The sequence below is a fragment of the Mauremys reevesii genome, unplaced genomic scaffold (assembly GCF_016161935.1).
Source record: "Mauremys reevesii isolate NIE-2019 unplaced genomic scaffold, ASM1616193v1 Contig131, whole genome shotgun sequence".
NCBI classification, from domain to species: Eukaryota; Metazoa; Chordata; order Testudines; family Geoemydidae; genus Mauremys; species Mauremys reevesii.
The window spans coordinates 67,334-93,555 of record NW_024100751.1 but is presented as its reverse complement, the minus strand read 5'-3'; the positions used below and the strand labels follow the sequence as shown (position 1 = coordinate 93,555).

The following is a 26,222-nucleotide window of genomic DNA, read 5'->3' as shown; positions in this document are numbered from 1 at the left end:
TTGGTACTTTAAAAACACTATTTTTAAAAGAACAGGCTAGTATCTAAAGCCTTTTTAGTTCACTAAACTTCGACAAAATATCCCTGAGAGGGGCCTTGTTTTGTTACAGCTCAGGCAATACTGCTTTTTCATAATAAACTTTAAAAAAACCAAAATGCTTCAAATATATGGGGAGGGAAAAAAAAACTTCTCTCTAATCCACTGGATTACAAAATCAGGGGGATATAAACTAGCTCTTACTAAGGTTCTGTGGCTTTCACTCTGGCGTGTTTTCTGCGTGCTCTCTTTTTTTAATTAAAACATTCATGTAAAATGTTAAATAAAGAGCTCTGTATTCATATAGCCTTGTCTTTTAAAGTGTTTATTCCTCTACAAAACTTGATAACTTTCACTTGTATGTGTTAAAAAGCAGGCAAAGAAGCAGCCTTCTTATCTCTGACCCACTGGTTTACAGAGGCTGTTTTTGCTGACAGCTGCTTTGCCGCAAAAGCCTGCTAAGAAAATGACCAGTGCGAGCCTAAACCTAGGGAAAAACGTTTATAAACAGGCTTTCTGTGTTTTTAAGCCTGGGTTGTTTCTGCGGACTTGCATGTTATTGAAACACCTATGCCTAAGGGGTAAATGAAGGTTATGGTTCTTCAGGTAGGCTGGTCTTTTCAAGTGTTTATTCCTTTCCAAGCCTTTCACCTCTCTCTGTTAAAAAGTGGGAAAAGAAACAAACTTCTCCTCTCTAATCCAATGTTAACAAAAGAAGGGGAATATAAACCGTCTGTTCCTACAAACCTGGGGTGCTTCTGCCTGCTCTGTTACATTTCAATGAAACACTTACGCCAAGGGGGCTAAATAAAAAACAAGTGTCTTCAGGGAGCCTGTTTTTCAAAGGGGTCGTCTTCTTTTCTAATCCTCGACTTTCAAACGGCTGTTTCAAGTGGTTCTCACTAAAAACCTTGGGGGGAAACTTATTCTTAGTAAGGGTTTTGTGGGTTTAGCTCTGGGGTGCTTCTGCATGCTCTTTTTTTTATTGAAACACCCCTACAAATAAAGGAATGTGTCTTCAGGTACGTTTGTTATTTCATGTGTTTATTTAATACGTTAAAAAAGGGGGGGGGTTGTTACAGGGTCCTGGTTGTTTACATAAGAGCAGAGCAGGGCTTTGCTGCACCTTCACAGTGTTTACTCTAAAATAGCCAGAGCTAGTCTAAAACCTGGGGGGGGGGGGTTGTCACTATTCATTACTTTTATAACCCTAGACTGTTCCTGCATGCTCTTTTTTTTATTAAAACACCTATGACCAGTGCGAGCCTAAACCTAGGGAAAAACGTTTATAAACAGGCTTTGTGTGTTTTTAAGCCTGGGTTGTTTCTGCGGACTTGCATGTTATTGAAACATCTATGCCTAAGGGGCTAAATGAAGGTTATGGGTCTTCAAATAGGCTGGTCTTTTCAAGTGTTTATTCCTTTACAAGCCTTTCCTCCCTCTTTTGTTAAAAGACACAATCTTCTTATCTCTGATCCACTGGATTACAAAATAAGGGGAATATAAACTGTCACTAAAAACCTGGGGTTTTAAACCTAGGGTGCTTCTCCATATTTATTTATTACAACACCTACAAAAGGGATGTGTCTTAGGTTTGTCTTTTCAAAGTAACTTTAACTCGTGTTTATTAAAAAGTTTGGGAAAGAAGCAGCCTTCTTAGCTCTGATCCACTGACTCACAGAGGCTACTTTGCTAAGAGGAGCTTTGCTTCTTTGTCTTTCTAATCCACTGGTTTACAAAATAAGGGGTCTATAAACTGTCTGTTACTAAAAACCTGGGGTTTTAAACCTAAGGTGTTTCTGCCTGTTCTTTTTCATTGAAACACTTATGCCAAGGGGGTTAAATAAAAAAAAGTGTCTTCCTTTAGGCATGTCTTTTCAAGTGCTTATTCCCTTGAAAGCCTTTCACCTCTCTTTGGTAAAAAGTGGGGGAAGAAGCAATCTTCTTTCTAATTCAATGGTTTACAAAATAAGGGGTTTATAAACTGTCTGTTACTAAAATCCTGGGGTTTTAAGCCTAGGTTGCTTCTACCTGCTCTTTTTTTATTACAACACCTACAAAAGGGATGTGTCTTAGGTTTGTCTTTTCAAGTCATTCTCCCTTTGCAAAACTTAATGTAACTTTAACCTGTGTTTGTTAAAAATGTTGGGAAAGAAGCAGCCTTCTTATCTCTGATCCACTGACTCACAGAGGCTGCCTTGCTAACAGGAGCTTTGCTGCAGCTTCACATTGTGCTTACTAAAAAAATAACACGTGTTAGTCTAAAACCTAGGGAAAAAACTGTTTAAAATGGTGTGTTACTAAAAGCTTATAGTTTTAACTTCTATAAACACTCCTCTGTAAAAGGGCTACATGGTGGGAAAATGCAGGGGGGGGGTCCGTTTCTTTAGATAAGAATAAAACAGTTAAAGGAGAGGGGGAAAGGTGGGAGTTGGCTCTTGTTTAAAATCTTGGGACTCTAGGATTGGTTCAGGAAAATGAATTCTGTAAAACTGCTGTAAAACCACCTCTGACTGGGTGATCCAAAGGTGGTGAGGAGTCTGAACCAGGTCTGAACCAGAAGAGTTGCCTCATTCTACAGAAAGACTTCAAAGGTGAGAATTCTCTCTCTCTCTCTGATTCACCACCATGTGCTCTCTAGCTTTGCCCTTGCAGAGCAGAGGAGCTCTCTTTCTTGCTCTTCTTTCTTTTAACCTCTCTCTTTTTTTCTTAACCTACCCTGATACTGAATGCTTTTCTATTTACTTTCTTACCCTGTGCTCACCAAACGGGCTCTGCCTGCTTCTCTCTCTCATTCTGATTTCACCATGTGCTCTATCTTTGCTCTTTGCACAGAGGGCTCTCTTTTCTTCTCCTGTTCTTTCTTTTAACCTCTCTCTTTTTTTTAACCTACACTGGTATTGAATAGTTTAAATGCTTTTTTTATTCACTTTTTTACCCTGTGCTTACCAAACGGGCTCTGCCTTTCCCTTTTTAAACCTAGTTTACAATATTATTTAATTTTTTCTTAACCCACCCTGACATTTCATACACCTTTTACATTTATCTCCAAATTTTCTATTCTCCAAACTCAGCCTTTACCATCATCTCTCCTTACTCAAACTCACTAAAAATCTCTCTTCTTTCAAACTAAAACAAAAATCCTTCTATTCTTTCATAACCAGCCTCTTTTCTTCAATAACTTACCTCTCTTCTTTCAAATTTCCTTTTTTCCACTAAACCTCACTCACTTTCTTTTTAACTCTTCACACTCTCTCACACTCTTCCTTCAAACTTTTTCTCTCCATGTACCAAGCACAAACAAACACAACACTTCCCCTAGTCAAACACACACACACATTTTTTTCAAAATGGCCAATGGCGCCACACTCTGGCGCCAACGGAAACGGGGTGGGAAGGCGGGACATGAGACCTAAAAGGGGCGTGGAAACCTGTCAAAATTGCATGGTGATGAATACTAGTGAGTTAATTACTACCTGCTACCTCTCCTGCCAAGGGGCGTGAAGCTGCATTAATGAATGTTGGTGAAAGCCTTTCGTCCCCTCAGCTGAAGGGCGGGCGGGCGGCTGTGGCGTGTGGTGCACGGTGGGGAATGTTTTCCCTGCTCTACAGCTGGGATCTGAGCATGTCAAAGCTGCCTAGCAGATTTTTATGTCCCTCTCGCTCAGTTGAGCACCTGACCGAGCTGGGCCAGGCGCTGAGGAGGACACGGGCCCTTTGCCTGGACTAAGACACGGGCTGGGGTTAAGGTCAGGTGGATCTAATGTGGCTCAGCTCAACCTGCTCCTAGTGAAGATGCAGGTCAGAGCTTTAGCTCCATTGTGGCTGGTGGAGTTGTGGTGTGGCCAGAAGCCAAGGCCGGACCTGGGACAGGTGAATCCAGCCCACGGGTGGGGTGCAGAGGAAACGGGTGGGGGAAGAGGAGCGGAGTTGTGGGGAGGGAGGAAGGGCGTTTGGGGGTGAGAGCAGGACAGGAGCTGGGCTCTGTGGCACAGTGAAGGGGAGAGGGGGATTTGGGGACTGGGGGGGCGGTGGGCTGGAGGGAGGGGCAGGTAGTGAGAGCCAGATGGAGCCCTAGAGGAGCGAAGGGTTTGGCTGTGGGGGGAGGCTGAGGACGTTGATTTTGTGGTGGGGAGAATGGAGGAAGGGGTAATGGCAGGGGAGGAATGAGGTGAATTCTGTAGGGTGGGGATGGGCTGGGTCCATCCAGTCACTACCCACACCCCCCTTCCACCCATCCAGCCCCATGTCCCCCACCCACACCCCCATTCCACCCATCGAGCCCCCTGACCCCCACCCATCCCCTTCCTCCCATCCAGCCCCTGAACCCCACCCACAGCCCCTTCCTCCCATCCAGCCCCTGAACCCCACCCATCCCCCTTCCTCCCATCCAGCCCCTGAACCCCACCCACACCCCTTCCTCCCATCCAGCCCCTGAACCCCACCCATCCCCTTCCTCCCATCCAGCCCCTGAACCCCACCCACCCCCTTCCTCCCATCCAGCCCCTGAACCCCACCCATCCCCCATTCCTCCCATCCAGCCCCCTGAACCCCACCTCCACCGCCCTTCCTCCCATCCAGCCTCCTGAACCCCACCCATCCCCCCTTCCTCCCATCCAGCCCCTGACCCCACCCATCCCCCTTCCTCCCATCCAGCCCCTGAACCCCACCCCACCCCTTCCTCCCATCCAGCCCCTGAACCCCACCCATCCCCTTCCACCCATCCAGCCCCTGAACCCCACCCATCCCCCTTCCACCCATCCAGCCCCTGAACCCCACCCACACCCCCTTCCTCCCATCCAGCCCCTGAACCCCACCCCACCCCCTTCCTCCCATCCAGCCCCTGAACCCCACCCACCCCCTTCCTCCCATCCAGCCCCTGAACCCCACCCACACCCTTCCACCCATCCAGCCCCTGAACCCCACCCACACCCCCTTCCTCCCATCCAGCCCCTGAACCCCACCCACACCCCCTTCCTCCCATCCAGCCCCTGACCCCACCCATCCCCCTTCCACCCATCCAGCCCCTGAACCCCACCCACATCCCCTTCCTCCCATCCAGCCCCTGAACCCCACCCCACCCCCTTCCTCCCATCCAGCCCCTGAACCCCACCCACACCCCTTCCACCCATCCAGCCCCTGAACCCCACCCACACCCCTTCCTCCCATCCAGCCCCTGACCCCACCCATCCCCTTCCTCCCATCCAGCCCCTGAACCCCACCCACACCCCTTCCTCCCATCCAGCCCCTGAACCCCACCCACACCCCCTTCCTCCCATCCAGCCCCTGAACCCCACCCACACCCCCTTCCTCCCATCCAGCCCCTGAACCCCACCCATCCCCCTTCCTCCCATCCAGCCCCTGAACCCCACCCACCCCTCTTCCTCCCATTCAGCCCCTGAACCCCACCCATCCCCTTCCACCCATCCAGCCCCTGAACCCCACCCATCCCCTTCCTCCCATCCAGCCCCTGAACCCCACCCACACCCCTTCCTCCCATCCAGCCCCTGAACCCCACCCACCCCCTTCCTCCCATCCAGCCCCTGAACCCACCCATCCCCCTTCCACCCATCCAGCCCCTGAACCCCACCCATCCCCCCTTCCTCCCATCCAGCCCCCTGAACCCCACCCCCACCCCCTTCCTCCCATCCAGCCCCCTGAACCCCACCCACACCCCCTTCCTCCCATCCAGCCCCTGACCCCACCCATCCCTCCCATCCAGCCCCTGAACCCCACCCCTTCCTCCCATCCAGCCCCTGAACCCCACCCATCCCCCTTCCTCCCATCCAGCCCCTGACCCCACCCATCCCCTTCCTCCCATCCAGCCCCTGAACCCCACCCCATCCCCTTCCTCCCATCCAGCCCCTGAACCCCACCCACACCCCCTTCCTCCCATCCAGCCCCTGAACCCCACCCCCTTCCTCCCATCCAGCCCCTGAACCCCACCCACACCCCCTTCCTCCCATCCAGCCCCTGAACCCCACCCACCCCCTTCCTCCCATCCAGCCCCTGACCCCACCCACCCCCTTCCTCCCATCCAGCCCCTGACCCCACCCACACCCCTCTTCCTCCCATTCAGCCCCCTGAACCCCACCCCCACCCCCCTTCCTCCCATCCAGCCCCTGAACCCCACCCACCACCCCCTTCCTCCCATCCAGCCCCTGAACCCCACCCATCCCCTTCCACCCATCCAGCCCCTGACCCCACCCACCCCCTTCCACCCATCCAGCCCCCTGACCCCCACCCATCCCCCCTTCCTCCCCTCCAGCCCCCTGACCCCCACCCACATCCCCCTTCCTCCTATCCAGCCCCCTGAACCCCACCCACACCCCACTTCCTCCCATCCAGCCCCTGACCCCACCCACACCCCCCTTCCAGCCCTCTGCCCACACCCCCCTTTCTCTCACCCAGCCCTTGCCCACATTCACCTTCCTGACCTCCAGCCCCTTGCCCAGACCATGTAGCTCCCTGCCCAGCTCACAAGCCCCTGAGACGCTCCGTGACCCCAGGGCATCCCCCCGCCCCGACGGGAACCCCCAAAGTAAGTCACTTAGCTGATGTCTGTGCCGGCGGCGCCTCCCAGCTCGCTGCTCTGTGGGGCAGAGGCCAGGGCTCAGCCTTCAGGGGCTGTGTGTTGTAGCCGCCCTGTGCGTCCATCTCTGGGGATGCTGCAGAGAGACGTCTTCCCATCACCTTCCTCCCGTCGATGGGCTGGAGTCCGTGTGCGTCTCTAAGGACGCGGATCTGCTACCGACCCTCCATCCCTCTGGGCGGCCGGCGGCCAAGGCTTTAGGCTGGGGCCTGGCAGGGGGAGGGCTGGCTGATGCCGTCAGTTCTTTCCCCGTCGCTGGTGGCTGGTCCGGGTCGGCCAGAGCCCTGTGGAGGGGTGGGGCCCGGCGTTGCTGTCTGGGGCTCTGCTGGCATCCGCAGGGCCTTGCTGCGGGAGCTGCGGGTTGCTCTTCCGGCCGGGCTGGTGGAGGGGAGGGAGTCCGGCAGCTCCGGTTCGGCCTGTTGGCCCCGGGGCGGGGGAGCCCGGGGCGGGTCTGGAGTGCTGGGCTGGGATGCAGTTGGCCTGGCGCTGCTGGAGCTGCCAGTTCTCAGCCCTGATGCTCATAGCGCTGGTCTTTCCCAAGCAGGGACCCGGGCATATCACGGCGAGGCCCAGAGCTCGTTGTCCTGGCCTCAGGTGGAGATCGGGTCTGGCTGGCAAGCCGGGAGCGGGCAGGGCTTCCTAGCCGGGGGCAGCGACTGGCGTGTGTGCCCCGGACCCGCTGCTGGCGGCACTCGCCACCCTGTGGCTTCAGGGGTCCTCTGGCAGAGTCGTTTCCGGTCTCAGCCAGCAGCTGGGCTCCCCCCGGCACGGCCTAGCCAGGCCTATTGGGCAGCCTTGCGTGGGCGCCGTATCTGTCCCCCACACTTGCTGCACTCCCGGACGCGTGGCTGGCGTCCCCGGCCCCCGCGTTGCCGTCTCCCCTGGGACCTGTCTCTCGCCCTCAGCTGCCCCAGCACCCGGTAGTACACGCGGCAGCTGAAGCCTTCGCGCAGCCCCTGCTTAACATGGTGGGTCAGGGCCTCCAGGCTGGGAAAGACTCGGCAGCAGGCCAGGCACCGCACGCCCTGCTCCATGGTGAGGAGCCACTCCGGGGGCGCTCCCGTCTGCTGCTGCGGCGCCTCCTCTGCCGGCCCCTCAACGCCGCACTCTGCCTCCGAGTCCACGTCCCCCAGCTCCGACTTGGTGTGGGAGCTGCTCAGGTCCGAGCCGGCAAAGCTTTCTCCGCCGATGTACTTGCTCTTAAAGATCCGAGGCCGCTTCCGAATGGCTTCAAAGCCGGCCCCGGTCTCCCAGGCCACTGAGACGCCGTTCACAGCCCGGACCTTCATATAATAAAGGGCCTTTTCTTCTGCCTCCTCCTCGGCCTCTCTGCCACGTGCCGAGCGCTTTCTCTTCTCGCCTGAGCCGGGAGACTCACATGGCGGCTGCGCACACGGGAGGTTGGAGGCCACGGGTTCCACGCCACGGTTGGAGGAGTGGCTGGTGACAGATGTGATCACAGAGGTGTGCTGGCTTTGGTCCCTGGGGCCAGCAGGGGCAGAGCCCCCCTCCTCTGCTGTTTTCTCAGGACCAGGCTTTCCGGCAGAGACCCCCTCCACTGCTGTTTCCTCATGAACTGGGCTTGCGGCAGAGACCCCCTGCTCCGCTGTTTTCTCAGGACCAGGGCTCCCGGCAGAGACGCCCTGATGAGGGGGCGACTCCCTTGATCTCTGCGACTCTGAAAGCAGAATGAAAGCCCAGGTCCTGCGGCCATCGCCCCCTGCGGTGAGTCCCCCACCCGCTCCCAGCCCTGTGTCCCAGGCCCAAAGGGGCCCCCCACGGGCAGGGGGAGGGGGTGGGGAAGGGGACTCACTGAGTGCGACTATCAGGGGAGCGCCCGGTCAGGGGTCCGACACGCTGCCCCAGGGAAGGGCCAGAGCCCCCTCGCTGGGCACACTGGAAACTAGGCTGGACAGAGCCCTAGAGAACGTCCTGTCGGTGCCCATGCTGCCCTGGCCTGGGGGGATGGACACTCTGCCCCACTGGGCTGCCTCAGCCCTGACATCTGTCACCCTGGCAGCCTGCGACCGGGCTGTGCCCATCTCCAAGGCCCCTGGCTTAGGCTCCTCACCCCAAGGGCACAGGACTCTTTGCACTGGCGTTTCTACATGGAAGAGCCATTTCGTGCCCCCAGATATGATCTCCTGTGTGTGTGTGTGTGTGTGTGTGTGTGTGTGTGTGTGTGTGTGTGTGTGTGTGTCCCTCTTCCTCTTTTCCATTGAACCATCTCGAGGGCTCTGTCTCTCCTCACGTGGGGAGTCTGTTTCCCCCACTGTGCCCTGGTGGGGGGGGGTCTCTGTTTCTTCCCCCCCCCCAACCTCCCTGGGGAGGCAGAGAGAGTTCGAGTTCCTCCTTGACCAGGGACCCCGAGTGTCCTGTGGGCCCAGGGAATGTCCTGCTCACCTGACCCGTCCTGGGCAGCTCCAAGGTTCGTCTCTGGGGCCTCGGCAGGAAGCCCTTGGTTGTGCACCATGGTCCTGGCTCTGGGGACTCGGGCCAAGGCTGGTGCTTGTCACAGTCCTCGAAACCTGCTGGGGTCTCTGTCCCAGCACTAGCCAGAAAGTCCGGGTCTCTGCGGGGGAAGGGATGGCGGTTCTGGTCCAATTCTCCAGCTAAATCTCCAACTCTCACAGTGCAGGCAGCAGAGACAGGAGCACGACTGACCTGAGCCAACGGTTTGATCCAAGGGGCACCAGAATGTTGTGGTCTGAATAGCCCTGGAATGTTCTGCTCCAAACGGCATCCGGCTGTTTGGGTCCGAATGGCTCAGAAGTTCTGAGCTGGGTGAGGTCATTGCCAGCTGGGATGACAACGCCGAGTTCCGGGCCACCTGCTCTTGGGTCCGGCAGAGCCTCCTCGAGTCCCATCCAGGGAGGGCCGAGTTCATGACGTCCCAGCCAAACCACTCAGCTGGGTCTATGCTGCACAAGCCCCGGGAGGGCCCATCCGGGCTCCGATCAGGGAGGGTGGAGCCATATCAGCCTCTGGCTTTGCGCTGGCACAGACCGAAGAGCAGGACCATTCATATTAGTGTTGATTTGGGTTACGGTGGGGCCGAGAGGCCCAGTCAGGACCAGGGCCATTGCCGGGCGCTGCCCAGGCCAGAGTGAGAGACGGTCCCTCTCCCGATGAGCTGCCAGTCTAAATGGACAAACAGAAACAGACACTGTCGGCAGTGGCCCCAGCACAGAGCTGCTCGGAGATGCCTCCCCCAGCCCCCGTTCTAATTCCCCAAACCACCACTCCCCTCTGCCCACGGGCCCCAGGCAGGCCTGCTCGCTGTGCTGCCATTCACCCCACCCTGACCCCACAACTAGCGCTGCAGGCTCCAGGTGGGGAGGGGGAGATGGGGGGCACGTGTCCCCTGCTCAGGAGTGTCCAATGGTGGCTCCTGGCTGCTTTTCTTCCTCCCCCTGGAGGCCTCTCAGACCCCCACCAGGATCTAGCTGCCCCCCAAGGAGACCCCAAATCAACCAAGGCCTCTCAAGGCTGAACTCATGCCAAGGTTCGCTGCTGTCTGTTCAAAGGGACACACCCCAGCCATGGCCGTGTCACTGCCACCTGCACCCAACCCCACCCAGTCCGAGGGAGTGGATGGTGCAGAGGGGGGCTTCCCTCCCCCTGGAGTGTCCTGTTCTGTGAATGTTCCAATCTGGTCTCCCTGCCATCCACAGCACTCACAGCATGCTGCCGCCTGAGGTCCCCTCCTTCCTTTCCAGTTGGTAGTGGCCAAGGGAATGCTGGGAAATGTAGTTCTTTCCCTGCTCCAGGGCTGGCTCTATAGGCAGGGAGCTCACCAGGGAACTACAGCTCCCAGGGCCCCCTGTTGGTTCTCAGCTCCCATGCCGGCCCTGCAAATGGGCTGCCCCAAGCAGGTGCTTGCTTTGCTGGTGCTAGAGCCGCCCCTGCTTCCAGTCCTTGGCTCTGGGGTTCTCAGGCCTCCATCGTAGGTGGGCTCGTAAGGGGACACTGCCCAGAGCCTCTGTAGGAAGCAGAACTGGGTTTCCCCTCTTCTAAACCTTCCCTACACACTTGACACCTTATACAGGTGTAATGCGGGGGGGCTGATAGGGGCACAGGCTTCCATTAACCCCTTCCTGCTCAGAGTGGCGTCTCTACACCCCCTCACATCAACGTTTATACATTAAAAAGATCTCCGTGTTTATAGGGCAATCTCATGATGTTGGGGCCGGCTCCTGAGTTTGGACCGCTGGGGGCTGGCCGTCCTGATCTCGCCGCCCGCTCTGACCACCGCCACAAGCGAAGGAGTTCTGAGTCACGGCAGCGGCTGGAAGGGAGAGAAGTGCATCTGCTGCCAGGATGTCAGTGGGTCAGAGAAGAGGAGGAAATGAATCATGGCCCCAGACAGTCAGGGTGGGGAACTCCCCTGAGAGAAGAGAGTTAAGATCTGGGACTGTTTCGTCTGGAAAGGAGAAGTGTCAGGTGATGGCTGGGTACAATTTCTGAAGGGTAGGTGCAGTGGTGGCCAATTTCCCCTTTCCCACAGTTCGAGAACAAGAGATGCCCCAAGGACATTAAAAGGCAACTTATTTAAAGCAGGCAAGAGGAAGCACCTTGGTACACAACCCAGAACAAACCGTGGAACTCACTGCCACTAGCAATTATTGAGGCAAAGGGCCTGAGAGGTCTCAAAAAAGGATCAAGGGGGAGATTCTCCCCTGCTCCCGCCCCGGAGCCCCTTCCCGTTGCACGAGAGGGCTGGAGCGGTGTGAAGCCCCACATCCAGCCGGAGCCGATTCCTCCTACACAGCCATGGGGCAGCCGACGCTCGCTGCACGCTTGTAGGGGGTGTGCTGGGGGAAGGTTGGGGTGGGACGGGCCTGTCATGGGGCAGATTCTGAGCAGTTCTGTGACCCTTCGGGCACCCCAGGAGGCTGCTGTCACGTAGCCAGGCTCCCAGGGCTGGCTGGTAAAGCAAGGGCTGCCCCAGCCTGTGGAGCAGCTGAGGCTGGGGAGGGTGCAAAGGTGGCGTAAAGCCCCCTCCTCCCCATCCCCTGGGCTGTGAGCTCTGTGCTGCATCTCTTCGCCCAGCCCCCTGCGTGTCGAGCTGAGAACAGCATCGCAGACTCACCAGCCCAAGGAACACTCCTGGGGCTGTCGGCCCCTGTGCGGTTCTGGATCAGTGGATGCCGGATGAGCAGGATCAGTCTCTTCTGCGTCTGGGCTAGTATCAGCTGGGTCGGTAGCAGGGGGATATGGGCCTATCTGGGTACAGCAGGAGCTGCAGATGGAAGTTCTGGAGGGGGAGCCCTGCGCTGTGGGTGAATTCCCTGCTCTGCCAGCGACTCCCTCCATGACCTTGGGCCAGTCCTTTAGTCTCTCTGGCCTCAGGTCCCCGCTATGAAATGGCATTAATGACACGTCCTTTTCCCTCACTCCTTGCCTGATCGCTTAGAGTGAAGCTCTTCAGAGCAGGGGCTGCCTCTCCTCTGTACGTGCAGCACCAGGCACACGGGGCCCTGATCTCTCCTGGGGCCTGCAGCTGTCCCTGGGCTCTGAGGAGGGATGATAGTGGGCTGGTGAGACCAGGAGCCTGCGGTGCTGTCGGAGAAGGCGGTGATGGCCAGTGGAGTGTTGTGTACAGCAGGAGCTGGGATGCCAGACCAGCCGCAGAGCAGATCTGTGCTGATCCGGCAAACCTGCCCTCCTAGGAATTAGGGAACCCGACACTGCGAGGCTGGATAGTCTGGAAGAGCCCATAACCCCAGTCAAGTCAATGGCAAGACGCCCACTGACGTCCCTGGGAACTGGCCTGGGGCTTTATAATCTGAGCTCTCTGGGGCAGGGCTGTGTCTGGCAGAGGGCTGTGCGCATTCACAGCACTGTGTACACACGTGTAACAATACTCCCCGTCCTTAGCTGGCCGTACTGCCGGGTCGCTGAGCAGGAGCAGGGACTGGCCGTATGTGCTGGGATACTGAGCTCCGGACGGAGCAGCAGCCCCCGTTCCTGTATCCTTATAGACTAGCCGTGCAACCTCCTAGCTCCATCTGTGGGCCCCATCACCATAGCAATTCTCTGTCATTAATGAATTTCCCCCTTCCTGAAGCATGGCTGTGCCATTATCTCCACTTTACAGATGGGAAACTGAGGCACGGAGCGGCTGAGGGTATCTCTACTGTGCAGGTAGACACCTGCGGCTGCCCCCTGACAGCTGACTTGGGCTCGGGCTAAGGGGCTGTTTAACTGCACTGTAGACATGGGGGTCTAGGACCCCACAATTAAACCCAAGCCCCACGAGCCCAAGAAAGCTGGCAAGGGCCAGCTGTGAGTGTTTGTGTGCAGAGTCGTCATATCCTGTGTGACTTGCCGAAGGTCACCTGTGGTAGAACGAGTGAATCAACCACCCCCTTCTCGCACCCTGAGGGGTTGGGGCGGGGGAGTCTCACTCTGGTGTCTTTTCTATTTGTGGGTTTCCAAGATCAAAGGAGCGATTCTGCTCTCGGCTCCTCTCTTGCGGTTCCTCTGAGCGATCAGAAACATACCACATCCTGCCTGTGTCGCCCTCCTTCCCCAAGCCCCTGGAGATGCACACAGGACCCCAGGGCTGTCATGTCTTGATCTGGGGGCTCTTCCCCACCCCCCGGCTCCCCCTTCTCCCACCCCATTTCTGTGCCATGCAGAACCATTGAGATCTTTGTGCTTCTTCTCTCTGCCGGCCCCAGGCCCAGCAGGCCAGGCTTGCCCGGGCCCATCGCACCAGAAATTAAACACGTGACCTGAGCTGGCTTTCAGGGCAGTTCCTGCTGGCAAGGTGTTGCGGTTTAGTCTGCCTGGCCAGTGCAGGTCAGCCACAAGCATCGTGGTGAAAAAGCTCCGTTATCTTGCCTGGGATCAATGTCAGACTGACAGGCCTATAATTACCCGGGTCAGTCTGTTAATTCTTTTAAAATATTGGCCCCACGTCAGCTTCCTTCAGCCATCAGATCTCATTCTGCCTTGGTCTGCTAGACTAAAAAGCCTCCCCGTAGGGTCAAGTACCTCCTCCCTGTGTAGGTACTTATAAACCGAGATCAAGTGGTGACTTAACCCCTCTCTTTGGTGAGCTAAAGAGATTCCTCGAGTCCGGCTGAGCACCTTGGCCACAAGGCCTCCGCCCTGGCTGAAGGGAGGGGATCTGAGGGATCTCGGGAGCACCCATAACTGTCGCACACAGGTACTCAGACAAGGAGAGTGGAGTGGAAGAGAGGGGAGAAGAGGGAAAGGGAAAGGAAGGGATAAAACAATAGGGCGAGAAGTATAGGGATGGGGAGAGAGGCTTGTTGCTGGGAACACCTCTCTGGGGGGACAGGGACCCTGATGGGTTCCCCAGGCCGCTGATCCCGTTATCTGAGAGATCTGAGCCATGAGCTGTCCCTGCTGCATGCGGGCAGAGCTCACCAGAGGGGCCAGGTGTTTGGCAGTTCTGCTCCCCTGAGCAGCAGGCAGAGCCAGGCAGCCCTAGGCCCAACCACAGCCCCCAGAAGGCAGCAGAAAGCGCAGTTGGATTCAGCCTCAGGCCACAGCCTCCGGCAGACGGTGCGTCAGAGTGAGGGCAGGTGGGTGCCGCCAGCGGGAGCAGAGGAATTCACAGCGACCGGCTACATCAGCCTAGTGAGTATGGTGAGGCCTCCCTGGCCTAGCCGCCGACATCATTATAGCAGGGCAGGCGGTGGAGCCCCAGCTGGCTACCAAACCGGCCCCTGGTTGTCCTGGACTCTTGGGAGCACAGACTGTGAGTGAGGAAATCGGGGGGGCCCTGAACTGAGAGGGGGAGGCCAAAAACGGCACCAGCCACTCAGGGTCCAATTGTTTGGTTCTGTGACTTGTGCACCGTGAGGTAACCGGGGGTGCGAGGCGTTAAAGTGTAACTATTTGTCTCAGGTCAGCCTGGCCTGTCCCTTTTCTCCGGTCCCCTCCATAAAGTTTGTTTGTTTAAACCTCTGTGCTTGCAAGAGGGGACGGATTTGCCTAGCAAAGGCACCTGGCTTATAGGTTCCCGCATTATGGGGTGGGGTCTTGAGCCAAAAAAGGAAGAAATTGTAGGGAGTCCCCTAAAATAAGGACCCGGCCCTTGTTGCTGCTGGCGCGATTGGCAGCGGTTACATTTTGCCCTCTGCATTGGATATGGGGCTTCCCATGGGAGGCTCTTTGTGCCCGAATGCAGCCTTGTATTCAGACCTGGCCCGCTACTGTGATCATCTTTGTACAAAACACGCCTCAAGAGGTATCATTTGAAAACTAATCACTAGGGATGTCAAGTAATTGCAGTGAACTCACACGATTAACTCAAAAAAATTAATTGTGATTAAAAAAAATAATCACGCTTAATCAGTTTTAATCAGATTGTTAAACACTAGAAACCAATTGAAATGTATTCAATATTTTGGATGTTTTTTTACATTTTCAAATATATTGATTTCAATTACAACACAGGATACAAAGTGTAAAGTACTCACTTGATATTATTGTTATTACAAATCTTTGCACTGTAAAAATGATAAAAGAAATAATATTTTTCAGTTCACCTCATTCAAGTACCATAGTGCAATCTCTTTACTGTGAAAGTGCAACTCACAAATGTAGCTTTTTTTTTTTGCTACGTAACTGGACACAAACATAAAACAATGTAAAACTTTAGAGCCTAGAAAGTCCACTCAGTCCTACTTCTTGTTCAGCCAGTCGCACAGACAAACAAGTTATTTACGTTTATGGGAGATGATGCTGCCCGCTTCTTGTTTACAGTGTCACCTGAAAGTGAGAACAGATGTTCGCATGCCACTTTTGTTGTCAGCATTGCAAGGTATTTACAATATTTATATCTTAAGCTGTTTGTGTAAGCCTTTTGTTTTGTTTTCCCCCTCACCCCTCCTTTCCCAACAGCAGTTACTTTAAACATTACATTTTAGCGTGTTAGAAAAGTTCCCATTTGCATGCTTATCTTTGGCCTTGTCGGCCCAGGCGCATGTAGACTTTCCCCCTTTCTATCACTACTGCTTTTGCTAGTTTGAGTGAAGCTACAGCTGTTAGCTGTTTGCTAGAAAAGCTGACTGTTACACATTTTGCTTTTAGGCTGTTAACATTTAGGCTGGTTGAAGTTCACAAGATGGAGTTGCTTTGGCTCACGTAGACCCAGAGCAGGGGGGCTTCATTGACACTCGTGGTCTTCCACCCCCCCCGAGTTACCTAGATTTATGCCTAGTGACACCAACAGTGGGGTTTCCCTCCCCCTGGAGTGTCCTGTTTTGTGAATGTTCAAATCTGGTCTCCCTGCCACCCACAGCACTCGCAGCACGCTGCCGCCTGAGGTCCCCTCCTTCCTTTCCAGTTGGTAGTGGCCAAGGGAATGCTGGGAATTGTAGTTCTTTCCCTGCTCCAGGGCTGGCTCTATAGGCAGGGAGCTAACCAGGGAACTACAGCTCCCAGAGCCCCCTGTTGGTCCTCAGCTCCCATACCGCCCCTGCAAATGGGCTGCCCCAAGCAGGTGCTTGCTTTGCTGGTGCTAGAGCCGCCCCTGCTCCGGGGGCTCCCTTCCCAGCGATGAGCCGGCGCAGGCACTTCTGTGCGAGGGAATCTCGCCTTCCACCCCACTGTAACCCTGGCTCTCCAGCCCACAGCACCGTTGTTCCCCTCAGCAGCTCCAGCAGGTTTGGCCCCATCTATAGACTCCCCCTGGGAAGCCGCCAGCAGCTGATAAACGCAGCGACACCCAACAGCTGCGTCACAGCCAAGGATTAGTTCTGCACAGGAACATGGCAAACGGGAAGCGAAGGCTGGTGAGAGACAAAAGTTTATTCGAGATCTCAGAAAAGGCACTAGGAGACCAGCATGTCTCAGATCAAGCGCGCTGATACAAGCAGCTTTCCCTTTTTATACCCAAGTTGTTTACTTCAGCTTAGTTTCCCCCTTTCTCCCCTCCCCCCTTCCTTCCCCTAGCAACCTTGGCTGCTGCAATTTGTAGCTTGTTAGTAAATTTTCCTTCTACAAGTTATTTTGTCCCTGAGCTAGCGGTACCTAGGCCCCCCCATGTTACTACTGCTTTAGCCCGGTTTGAGCTGTGCTGCAGTTGATAGCTGACTGTTACACATTCTGTTCTGCAGTTGCTGGCAGTTTAGGTCGGTTAAAGTTCAGCATGGAGGAGCTTTGGTTCACTTTGGCCTAGAGCAGGGGGGCTCCATCGAAACTCGTGGTCTTCCACCGCCCCGAGCTACCCAGTTATGCCTAGTGACACCAACAAGGTGCCGAGCACTTTCTCTTCACACCCGTGCCGGGGGGCTCACATGGCGTCTGCGCACACAAGTGCTTGGAGGTCACAAGTTCCATGCCGCGGGTGGAGGAGTGGCTAGTGACGGATATGGCCGCAGAGGGGTGCTGGCTTGGGTCCCTGGGGCCAGCAAGGGCAGAGACCCCCTCCTCCGCTGTGTCCTGAGGACCACGGCTCCCGGCAGAGACACCCTGATGAGGGGGCGACTCCCTTGATCTCTGCGACTCTGAAAGCAGAATGAAAGCCCAGGTCCTGCGGCCATCGCCCCCTGCGGTGAGTCCCCCACCCGCTCCCAGCCCTGTGTCCCAGGCCCAAAGGGGCCCCCCGCGGGCAGGGGGAGGGGGTGGGGAAGGGGACTCACTGAGTGCGACTATCAGGGGAGCGCCCGGTCAGGGGTCCGACACGCTGCCCCCAGGGAAGGGCCAGAGCCCCCTCGCTGGGCACACTGGAAACTAGGCTGGACAGAGCCCTAGAGAACGTCCTGTCGGTGCCCATGCTGCCCTGGCCTGGGGGGATGGACACTCTGCCCCACTGGGCTGCCTCAGCCCTGACATCTGTCACCCTGGCAGCCTGCGACCGGGCTGTGCCCATCTCCAAGGCCCCTGGCTTAGGCTCCTTACCCCAAGGGCACAGGACTCTTCTCCTCTGCGCAGGGCTGGCTCCAGGCACCAGTCGTACAAGCTGGTGCTTGGGGCGGCAGATTCCAAGGGGTGGCATCCCACCAAATCCTATTTCTTTTTTTGCGCTTCCACGCTTGCGCCGCCCTTGCAGGTTTTTTTCTTTTTGGTTTGCTGCTCCTGCTGCCCTGTAGGGGGCGGCGGCACAGAGGAGGGGAGCTGCTCGGAGCAGTGCCAGGTCTGCAGCAAGCCCGGCACAGCAGCCCACGTCCCTCCCTGCCTGCCCCCCGGAGCAGCGCGGAGCCCTCCCGGCAGGCGGCGTGGCAGGAGGGGCCGCATGGTGAGCGTCCCGCTTAAGGAAGCCCTGGCTACCCTTCTTCTCTCTCTCTCTGCCCCGCCAGCTGGGGTGTGCACTCCGCTGCCGGGGTCTGCAGGGCTGGGAGTCCCTGTGCACCCGCGCTCCTGCTGTCCCATAGGTACTAATTTTGTTTTATTTTCTTCCCTTCGCCGTTCCTGCCGGCAGGTTTATTTCACAGCCCTCCCCCCGCTCCTTTGCTGCTCTGGCCGGCAGGTTTGTTTCACGGGCCCCCCCGTCCTTGCTGCTCTGGCCGGTAGGTTTGTTTCACGCCCCCCTCCCTGTCCTCTCTCCGACTGGCTGGCAGGTTTCCTTCCCCACTCGCCCTTTGCTGCTCCGGCCGGCCAGCAGGTTGGTTTCCTGCCCCTCCCCTTGCTGTTCAGGCTGGCTGGCAGGTTTGTTCTCCCCCGCCCCTTCGCCGCTCCGCCCCCCATGCAGGGTTTTTTTGTTTTTTTTTGCTTGGGGTTACAAAAAAGCTAGAGCCAGCCCTGCCTCTGGGACCTCTCTCTCGCCCTCAGCTGCCCCAGCACCCCTGCTTCACGGCCTCCAGGCTGGGAAAGACTCGGCAGCAGGCCAGGCACCGCAGGCCCTGCTCGATGGTGAGGAGCCACTCCGGGGGCGCTCCCGTCGGCTGCTGCGGCACCTCCTCTGCCGGCCCCTCAACGCCGCACTCTGCCTCTGGGTCCACGTCCCCCAGCTCGGACTTGGAGTGGGAGCTGCTCAGGTCCGAGCCGGCAAAGCTTTCTCCTCCGCTGTACTTGGCCTTAAAGATCCGAGGCCGCTTCCTAATGGCAACAAAGCCAGCCACGGTCTCCAAGGCCACCGAGACGCCGTTCACGGCTTGGACCTTCATATAATAAAGGGCCTTTTCTTCTTCCTCCTCCTCGGCCTCTCTGCCACCTGCCGAGCGCTTTCTCTTCTCGCCTGAGCCGGGAGACTCACATTGCAGCTGCGTACACAGGCGGTTGGAGGCCACAGGTTCCACGCCACGGGTGGAGGAGTGGCTAGTGACGGATATGGCCGCAGAGGGATGCTGGCTTGGGTCCCTGGGGCCAGCAGGGGCAGAAACCCCCTCCTCAGGAACCTGGCTCCTGGCAGAGACCCCTTCCTCTGCTGTGTCTAGAGGACCAGGGCTCCCGGCAGAGACCCCATCCTCCGCTGTGTCCTGAGGACCAGGGCTCCCGGCAGAGACCCCCTCCTCCACTGTGTCCTGAGGACCAGGGCTCTCGGCACAGACGCCCTGATGAGGGGGCGACTCCCTTGATCTCTGCGACTCTGAAAGCAGAATGAAAGCCCAGGTCCTGCGGCCATCGCCCCCTGCGGTGAGTCCCCCACCCGCTCCCAGCCCTGTGTCCCAGGCCCAAAGGGGCCCCCCGTGGGCAGGGGGAGGGGGTGGGGAAGGGGACTCACCGAGTGCGACTATCAGGGGAGCGCCCGGTCAGGGGTCCGACACGCTGCCCCCAGGGAAGGGCCAGAGCCCCCTCGCTGGGCACACTGGAAACTAGGCTGGACAGAGCCCTAGACAACGTCCTGTCGGTGCCCATGCTGCCCTGGCCTGGGGGGATGGACACTCTGCCCCACTGGGCTGCCTCAGCCCTGACATCTGTCACCCCGGCAGCCTGCGACCGGGCTGTGCCCATCTCCAAGGCCCCTGGCTTAGGCTCCTCACCCCAAGGGCACAGGACTCTTCCCCTCTGGGACCTCCCTCTCGCCCTCAGCTGCCCCAGCACCCCGTAGTACACGCGGCAGCTGAAGCCTTGGCGCAGCCCCTGCTTCACATGCTGGGTCAGGGCCTCCAGGCTGGGAAAGACTCGGAAGCAGGCCAGGCACCGCAGGCCCTGCTCGATGGTGAGGAGCCACTCCGGGGGCGCTCCCGTCGGCTGCTGCTGTGTCTCCTCTGCCGGTCCCTCAACGCCGCACACTGCCTCTGGGTCCACGTCCCCCAGCTCCGACTTGGTGTGGGAGCTGCTCAGGTCCGAGCCGGCAAAGCTTTCTCCGCCGATGTACTTGGCCTTAAAGATCCGAGGCCGCTTCCTAATGGCTCCAAAGCCGGCCCTGGTCTCCCAGGCCACCGAGACGCCGTTCAAGGCCTGGACCTTCATATAGTAAAGGCACTTTTTTTCTGCCTCCTCCTCGGCCTCTCTGCCACGTGCCGAGCGCTTTCTCTTCACGCCCGCGCCGGGGGGCTCACATGGCGGCTGCGTACACAGGCGGTTGAAGGCCACGGGTTCCTCGCCGCGGGTGGAGGAGTGGTTGGTGACGGATGTGACCACGGAGCGGTGCTAGCTTGGGTCCCTGGGGCCAGCAGGGGTAGAGACCCCCTCCTCCGCTGTGTCCTCAGTACCAGGGTTTCCGGCAGAGACCCCTGGGGAGGAGCCACTGGATCAGTTGTAAATGCCATTACTGAAATCTAATAATAGGGACTGGGTTAAAATTTGTCTGTAGCAGGAATGACAGTTCATTGTGGTGAGAGTGGGGCTCACGTCTCATCAAGTTAGCTATTCCCTTAACTCAGCAACAGTTGGTTAGGTCCTCACTGTTGTACTCAGCCATCTATTAACAACTACTCAAATGTATAAGCAAACATTGGTCTAGGCATGTGGAAAAATTGTGTTATCTTCCTGGCATGGTATCTTCCTGGTGTTCAGCATGAGAGTTGCACCCCTGATAGGAGACTCACTCGTGCTACAGGTGCCATGTTGGGTGAGAGCTGCAGTTCTCAAAGACTGAATGTCTTCACCATGGATGGTGGCAGGGGAGGGGTCCCTATCAATAATAGGGGTATGTTGAGATGGTCATTGCATCCTTGGAGGGGTGTTAATTCCTGAACTGGAGGCTCAGCGAGTGCACCCACTTCCATTTGCATGTCACAGACACCTGTATACAATAAGGGCCGGAGATAACTATATGGCTTTCCCACGGGACCAATGTTCCATCCTGGAGGATGGGTTTTGTGTACGGAAAACCTGAAGTCAGGACAAGCCTTATCTCAAATGTTGGGACCTGACTTAATGGTGCATGTAATGTAATTCAATGGATGATACAGCAGTGAGGAAGACTCCAATATCTGGTATGGATGTGGGTGGTTAACTGTGGCAGGCAAGCCTTGCTTAAATATCTCGTTCTTCCTATTGTGTTAAGCCTTTTAAAAGATATTATGAAAAAAGTGGTAGGGCAATTACAGTGATTCAGTGGATAGAAGGGTTTGCTATTGTGGAAACAAAAATTCCATGGGGAATGGATTTGGGTTGTGTTCTCACAGTGGTATGTGGACTTATTATTTTGATTGCAAATATTATTATGTATTATTTCGTTCTGTTCTCAAAATCATAGTTAATTGTTAATAAAATTAATTATTGCTCCTAATAAATACAAGGAAGTGGTGTTAGTGGGGTCTAAGAATTGTTCTTACCCCAAAACCAAATGGGGGAGCTGAAGGGGATGCTTGTGTTCATTTTGGATACAATGTGCTTTGCAGGGTACTTGTGCCTAGGGAAGCACGCTGTGGCTCAGCAGCCTCGGAACATCCTAGAGAAAGCCAGTAGGAGGGGGTGAGCTCAGCATGTGGCATGGCGCACTATGAGCGTGTGATAAACAAACCCCTATATGGGTTTGTTTAACTGTGATTGGTTAGAGCTTCATGTTCTGTAAGTTGTTCTATAACTTGTTCTATAAGTGCCATGTGCTATACACTAGCTAGGGGAGGGGCTCCTGGCTGGAGGGACTCTGCCTGATTCTTTGTCCCAGGGGCTCTCCTTGTGCACATATTCAATAAAGCCTTGTTGAATTGAATCGCATGGAATCGAAGTCCCTTGATTCTACCCAGCATCAGACTCACTGGGAACCACAAAATCCCACCAGTTTCTTGGCGCAGCGAGCAGGGTGAGAAATATCTTTCCGGATCAAACCTACAATCAAATTAGAGGGTGAGTTTGTTCATTTTTTATTTGGTTGTGTGTCTCTGACCTGACTGGTGACTCTCATACCTTTTGTGGTAAGCAAGTCTTGGTGCTGGGGAATTCAGGGAGTTTGTTGCAGTCTTAAGACATTGTACTTAGTGTGGGGGCTGGCTAAGCTGTAAGTTCCTCTAAGTGCTGTTGAAGTGGGAAATCAAAGAGGCTGTCATAAACAGATAGTTAAGGGTTCAGGTCTCTTTTACCTGTAAAGGGTTAACAAGCTCAGTAAACCTGACGGACACCTGACCAGAGGACCAATCAAGGGACAAGATAATTTCAAATCTCTGTGGAGGGAAGTCTTTGTTTGTGTTCTTTGTTTTGGGGGCTGTTCTCTCTTTGGATCTAAGAGGGGCCAGACGTACATCCAGGCTCTACAATCTTCATTAAATATTTCCTTCTATTCAGTATAGTGAGTATTAGCAAGGCGGATTAGTTTTGTAATTAATTTCTGTATTTGCAAATGTGTGTTTGCTGGAGAAATATCTTTATTTCTGTTTGCTGTTACTTTTGATTATTCTGAGGGGGGGGAGCCCCTCTAGGGTTATAAGCTAAACCCTGTATATTTTTTCATCCTGGTGTTACAGAGATAGTTTTTACTTTTCTTTCTTTAATTAAAGCTTTTCTTTTGAAGAACCTGTTTGATTTTTCCCTTGTTTGAAACCTCAGGGGATTAGTTTGACTCACCGGGGACAGGTGGGGGGAAGGTGAATCCCTCTTTGTTTTGATTCAAGGAGTTTGAATCAAGGTGATCTCTCCTGATGGCGAAGGGAGGGGGAAGAAGGTGGGGGGAATGGTTTATTTCCCTTTGTGTTAGATCCAAGGAGTTTGGATCGGTGTTTCCACGGGAAAGTTTTGGGGGAACAGGGAATGTGCTAGACACTGGAATTTCTAGCTGGTGGCAGCATTACCAGATCTAAACTAGGATTTCAGTTTAGAGGAGCCCATGCAGGTCCCCATCTTGTGGACGCTAAAGTTCCAAGTGGGGAATAAACCTATGACAGAGGCTGTAAGGAGCAACAGTTAGTGTAGGGGCAGGTAGATCCCTAAGTACCTCTAGCGAATGTGTTGGCTGGCCCTGATCTCCCAATTGGACATTGTAATTGTGCAGATCAAATAAATTGGAAAAAGGATTAATCTGCTGATTGGTCATTTTAGTCTGGGGTGTTTGATTTGAATACATTGTTATTAGTCTGTAAACAGAATTGTGTTTAAAAATTTGGAGATTGGAGGATATTTAGGTTAAAAAAAGGGAAAGATGAAGGGATATAATGATCCACAATATGAAGAGTGTATGATTAGTGTTTTTATAACTTGTAGCAGTAAGTTTATTAGTTTTCTTGTGAAAATATGTTGGCTGTATGATTGAAATAAAGAAGGACAAAATGGCTGGTATGTGTTTAATTGTTGATTATAAACAGCTGGTTAGAAAGAGTGATGTGCTAAAAGGAAGGGTGGGAGAGTTAGAAGCAGAGGTGGGAAAACTGCAAGCAGAAGCAAAAAAGTATAAAGAAGCAGACTTGCAGGGAAAGAAATCTTGTCCCTCAGCACCTTTGGACCCTACATGTGTAACATGGGGATATCAGTCTAGTTTCATGGCTCCGGTGAGAGTGACCACTGTCCCTAATCCTAACCCAGGGGAAGGGGGCCCTGCTGCTGTTAGTCGCCTAGAGCACACTCCTATAAGTCCCTCTGACTTGTGGAGCATGTTAAAAGAATTGTCATCTTTGCAGCTTAATAACCCAAACCTACCCTTCTGGGAAAAGGTACAGGAGTGGATAGTAGAGGGAGGCTTACATGCTTTTGATGATCACATAGTGTTTTCAGCCTTGGACATTAGCAATGGCTTTTGGTCTATTCCTGGGCACCCTGACAGTCAGTTTTGGTTTGCATTCACTGTTAAAGGGAAGCAATATACCTTCACTCGCCTCAGCCAGGGTTTCTATAACTCACCTGCTTTGTTTCATAGAGTGTTAGCTGATGTGCTGGCAAAGCTGCCAGACGTGGCTTCTTGTGTTGTACAGTATGTTGATGATCTTCTTGTCTCCTCACCAGATGGCCAAACGCACATGAAAGGCTTAGAAGTGATCCTGCAGCACTTGGCAGACAGTGGGGTAAATGTAATGCTAGAAAGGCTCAGATCGCAAAGGAGGAAGTATCCTATCTGGGGTATCTCATATCCAAGGGGTACAAGTGTTTAACTGTTGACCACACTGAGGCTATTAATGCATGATAGAGGACATGATAGAGGTATATAAAATCATGAGTGATGTTGAGAAAGTGGATAAGGAAAAGTTATTTACTTATTACCTGAGGAGGTTGTGAAGGCTAGGACTATAACAATGTTTAACCTTTCTTATGTTCTTATGTTCTTATGTTCATGCCCACAACCAATTACGGTCAGGGGAGTTAGGAAAGAATTGGGGCTATTTAATTTCTGCTGAACTCAAATCCCAAATTATTCAAGGATTGTCCAGCCCCTTAATAATCTCCTGAAGGGTGCTGGTGGACCACATGATGAAATTGAATGGACATTTGAATGTGAACAGGCATTTACCACATTGAAACAGAGGCTAAGTACTGCCCTAGGGTTGGGACTTCCTAATCCATTAATGCCTTTTACATTGTACACGCATGTCAGCGAGGGACATATGACAGCAGTGTTCATGCAAAAACATGGGGACAAACAGTGCCCAGTAGCACACTACTCTTCTAAACTAGATGCTGTCACTCAAGCAATGCCACCGTGCCTCCAGGAGGTGGAAGGAGCTTCTATGGCCCTCAATCAAGCCTCACCACTAATTGGTGTGCAGGATGTAATTATTGTCGTGCCTCACGCTGTCCTTGCTATTTTATCAGGAAAGAAATCTTCGGCAGTCCAGGTGGCAAGATGGACTCGATGGGAAACGAGCTTGCTAATGCCTTCAGTACATCTGCAACGAGCGTCATCGCTAAACCCTGCCACCCTCACGCCTAGCCCAGATGAGGGACACCCGCATCAGTGTTGCCTTAAGGAAGAGCCCATGGACCTTCCATTGGTAAAAGAAACTGCAATACCTGGTGCCCCTTGCCTATACGTGGATGGTTCTTCCTCCTACATGGATGGCAAGCGACACACAGGATGGGCCGTTTGTATGCAAGATGGGCAGCTGGTGACACCTGGCAGTTTACTTGGGGCATCAGCACAAGTAACAGAACTGCAGGTGTTAGTTGCGCATGTGAAGCCGCGGAAGGTCATGCTATAAACATAGATACTAATTCTAGATGTGTGTTTGGGGTTGTAGATAATTACATTAACTCGTGGGTAAATCGGGGATTCCTGACAAGTACAGGATCCCAATACAAAATGGGGGGATAGTGCAGAAACGTCATGCAGCCATGCAGAAACCTACCGACATAGCAGTGATAAAAGTGAAGGCCCACACAGAAGGGAGGGGAACCGAAGGGCAGATGAACTAGCTAAACAAGCAGCAGTGGAAGGTAAAGAGACCCAATTGGTTGCAGCAACACAGCCTCTCATAAAACCCCCAAAATTTTTTGAATTACAGGACATTCAGCACACTGCCCCAAGGGCAGAGAAGTGGTTATGGATGGATAATGGGGGCAATCTGTGTGATGATAACACTTGGAGAGGGCCAGGGAACACATTAGTGTTACCAAATGTGCTAATGGGAACTATTATTCAAGTGTATCACATGTTGGGACATGATGGAGCACGGAGGGTGATCCACCGTATGTCAAACACCTGGTGGCATCCTAAGCTTAATGCAGACGTGCATGATTATGTGAGAAGGCGTGTAACGTGTGCTCAATATAATTCTGCTCCCACAGTGAAAATGAAAATGCAGCATCAGCCAAGACCAACACAGCCCTTCACGCAGTTACAAATAGATGGAATTGGTCCCCTGCCAAGGTGCAGAGGGAAAGAATATGTTCTGGTGATCATGGATCACTTTACTAAGTGGGTAGAAGCTTCCCCAGTGGCCAAGACCACTGCATCTGATGTAGTTAAACTATTGATGACTGAAATAATTCCCTGACGGGGACTTCCATGCTTCCTACTAATCCACATTCCTTATCTCCTTTTGAAACGCTGGCAGGGCGGGCGATGAGGACGCCAGGAAATCTGTGCACTGCAGGGGGGGAATTGTATGTCATGGGTGACCAGCCTGTTGAATATTGCAAATTGTTATCGCAGTGTGTCTCACAGGACCCCTGAACTGAACCAGACTCAAAGGCTGCAAAGAGGACATATGTGAGGTGCAGCCTGGTGACCAGGTGATGGTGAAAGCCTATAGAAAACGAACCTTTGAACCAGCCTGGACTGGGCCTCACACGGTTCTCTTAGTAACTCCTTCAGCAGCCCGGGTCACTGGAATTCCAGTTCGGGTGCACCTGTCACGTG

At 54.3% G+C, this 26,222-nt stretch overlaps 1 protein-coding gene and 1 long non-coding RNA gene across 3 annotated transcripts; one reads left to right on the top strand and one right to left on the bottom strand.

Annotated features, from left to right (window-relative positions):
• Positions 1-7,190: 7,190 nt before the first annotated feature.
• Positions 7,191-9,310, bottom strand: LOC120392986 (protein FAM170B-like). 2 transcript variants are annotated; one of them, XM_039517638.1, is made up of 3 exons: positions 9,032-9,310; positions 8,269-8,306; positions 7,191-8,223 (listed from the first exon to the last, which is right to left on the bottom strand). In XM_039517638.1, the coding sequence occupies exons 1-3, from the start codon at positions 9,099-9,101 to the stop codon at positions 7,411-7,413; spliced, it is 921 nt and encodes a 306-aa protein (XP_039373572.1). In that variant the 5' UTR covers positions 9,102-9,310; the 3' UTR covers positions 7,191-7,410. The 2 variants fall into 2 exon arrangements, with proteins under 2 accessions (XP_039373572.1, XP_039373571.1); XM_039517637.1 differs by having other exon boundaries at positions 7,191-8,306.
• A 13,954-nt stretch (positions 9,311-23,264) lies between these two features.
• On the top strand, positions 23,265-24,869 carry LOC120392988. Its single transcript, XR_005591839.1, has 3 exons — positions 23,265-23,421; positions 23,873-23,931; positions 24,677-24,869. It is a non-coding gene; the product is annotated as an uncharacterized LOC120392988 (long non-coding RNA).
• Positions 24,870-26,222: the final 1,353 nt, after the last annotated feature.